General features: G+C 37.6%; 1 protein-coding gene across 3 annotated transcripts in view; it reads right to left on the bottom strand.

Annotated features, from left to right (window-relative positions):
* The window catches only part of LOC144968105 (synaptic vesicle 2-related protein-like), a 41,964-nt gene that overhangs the window by 31,813 nt on the left and 7,651 nt on the right, over nucleotides 1-2,500 (bottom strand). The window contains exon 1 of one of the 3 annotated variants that reach the window (XM_078906104.1): nucleotides 1,895-2,002. The exons of the other annotated variants lie outside the window; for them this stretch is intronic. Within the exon in view, the coding sequence (XP_078762230.1) occupies nucleotides 1,895-1,981 (87 nt within the window). The 5' untranslated portion in view covers nucleotides 1,982-2,002. Of the gene's footprint in view, nucleotides 1-1,894; nucleotides 2,003-2,500 lie in introns of those variants that run through there. 3 annotated transcript variants of the gene reach the window in all.

Raw genomic sequence — 2,500 nt, 5'->3', positions numbered from 1 at the left:
AACAATCAGCATAATGAGCCAGGCCACAAAAATAATAATAATAATAATAATAATAATAATAATAATAATAATAATAATAATAATAATAATAATAATAATAATAATAATAATAAAATTTATTTGTATAGCGCATAACACTGAATGGTAAAGAATTCCAGACAGCGGGAGCAGCAGCAGCTTCTTATGGTTCACACTATTATGTTATGACGATCGACCCAATCAGCAAAGTCCGGTCCGCATTCGTGCACCGTCGCGAACCCGCCTGGTAGCATCGTCACAACACACCTTTCGACTAGATGCTCTGCCGTTTCGGGTTCTTGCCCACAGCGTGGACATAAAGGACAGGAAGTTAGACCCCACTGATGTAACGCACCGGCCGTTAGGCAGCTCCTCGACCGAAGCCGATTCGCAGCTACCCAGTGTCTCCTCTTACTGGTATCAAAGCCTGGCAACTTCTCAACAGCGGGAGCAGCACGAATAAATGCACGATCAGCATAGGTCTTTGATCCTTTTTAAGGAACGCATAATCGTGATTGCGAGTTGGATCTTAAAGAGCGTGAAGGAGTGTAAACATTTATCAAATCTGATATACAGGCAGGAGAAGTTTCATTGATATGATTATAGCACGTTACAGCAATTTTATATGTCATCCTAAATCTGGCAGGGAGCCAATGTAAAGTCCAAAACAAAGGTGTGACATGATCACTTTTTTTCCTTTTCAAAACTAATTCTGCCGCTTGATTTTGAATACTCTGCAGTTTGCCGAGGACATTATTTGGAATAGAATAATACATGAGCATGTTACAGTAATCAAGTCTAGAAAACATCAAGGAAGAAATGAGGGTTTGAATAGATTTTTGATCTAAAATATTAGCCAATTGTGAAATTCTTCTGAGCTCGACAGATAAAGTCTTACACAAATTATCGAATATATATATATATATATATATATATATATATATATATATATATATATATATATATATTATTGAATACTTATGAAAAGAATGAGGAGCAAAATCTCTCCAGAAATAAGTGACGAACAGTTTGGTTTTGTTAAAGAAAAGGGTACAGTAAATACAATCTTTACATTGAAAACAATAATGCAACAGTCAATCGAAAAACAAAAATCACTTTATCTATGCTTCATTGATTATTCCAAAGCTTTTTATTAAGTACAGCAAGAAACGCTATTCAAATTTTAGAAAAGATCGGTGTAGACAGTAATGACCTTCGACTTGTAAATACTTATACTGGAATCAAACAGCGTGTGTCACACTTGATAATGAAACATCGGACTTCTTTAACATCGAGAAGGGAGTAAGACAAGGTTGCGTCTTATCACCGGACCTTTTTAACATATATAATGAAATAATATTCAAAGAAATTGTAGATATGAAGGGCGTCGTCGTTGGAGGGCAGAATATGAATAGCATAAGACATGCAGACGATGGTACTCTGATGGCATACTCTCCAGAACATGTGCAGAAAATTTTAGATATACCGGTGTACAAAAGTGAAGAAATGGACCTGAAACTAAATATTAAGAAAACTAAATGCATGGTGGTCTCAAAGAATGACAACAACACGATCTTCCACTTGTCACGCAAAGGAGAGACCATCAAACAAGTAAAGAAATTTAAATATTTAGGTCCTATCATTACCCATGACGCACGTGACTTAGAGGATATAAAACAAAGAATAGCATAAAATGCGACCAGTTGTGTCAAACAACAACCTAAAGTTGAAGGCCAGAATGAGGGTAGTAGAAACATATGTTATCATCATCATCACCATTGCCTTTTTCACTCTGGGTCAGGGTATAGGCCACAGACAAACAGTTTTCATCATTCTCTATCCTGAGCTAACTTTTTTATCTCATTCTAGGTCTTACCACTTCTATGTATATCAGCTTCTTTAATTCTTCTCCATGTTCCTCGTGGCCTTCCCCTTGATCTTCTGCCTTGAGGGTTCCAAACATATGTTATAAGTACCCTTTTATACGGTTGTGAAACGTGGACGCTTAACAAAGAATGTAAGAGGAGGTTAGAGGCATTTGAGATGTGGGTGTATAGAAGAATGTTGAGGCTATCATGGACAGACAGGTATACAAACTAGAAAGTGTTGAAGGAGGTGAGAAAGGGGAGAATATTGATTGATACCATCAGAAAGAGGCAGTTACGGTTTCTGGGACATGTGTGGAGAAGAGAATGAAAAGAAAAGTTGGTAACATCTGGGATGATCGAAGGAAAGAGAGCTAGAGACAAAGAATAACTTATTTAAATAACCTAAGAATGACCAAATGTGATTTTAAAAGCAACACAGATTTCATGCGCACCGCAGAGGATCGTGATTCGTGGAGACAGCTGACCGGCAACGTGCTCAAGAGCACACGCCGTGATGGATGATGATTATTATCCTCTCTTGCTGGAGTACCGTACTCGCTGGATTCCAGCACGTTCTCGGAATAAGCTAAAAGAGTGCTAGAATCAGTGCCTGC

The sequence above is a fragment of the Berghia stephanieae genome, chromosome 3, assembly GCF_034508935.2.
Source record: "Berghia stephanieae isolate SIO BIC M18660-M18661 chromosome 3, UCSD_Bste_1.3, whole genome shotgun sequence".
NCBI lineage: Eukaryota > Metazoa > Mollusca > Gastropoda > Nudibranchia > Aeolidiidae > Berghia > Berghia stephanieae.
The sequence above is the reverse complement of the archived record's forward strand: the minus strand, read 5'-3'. Positions and strand labels throughout refer to the sequence as shown.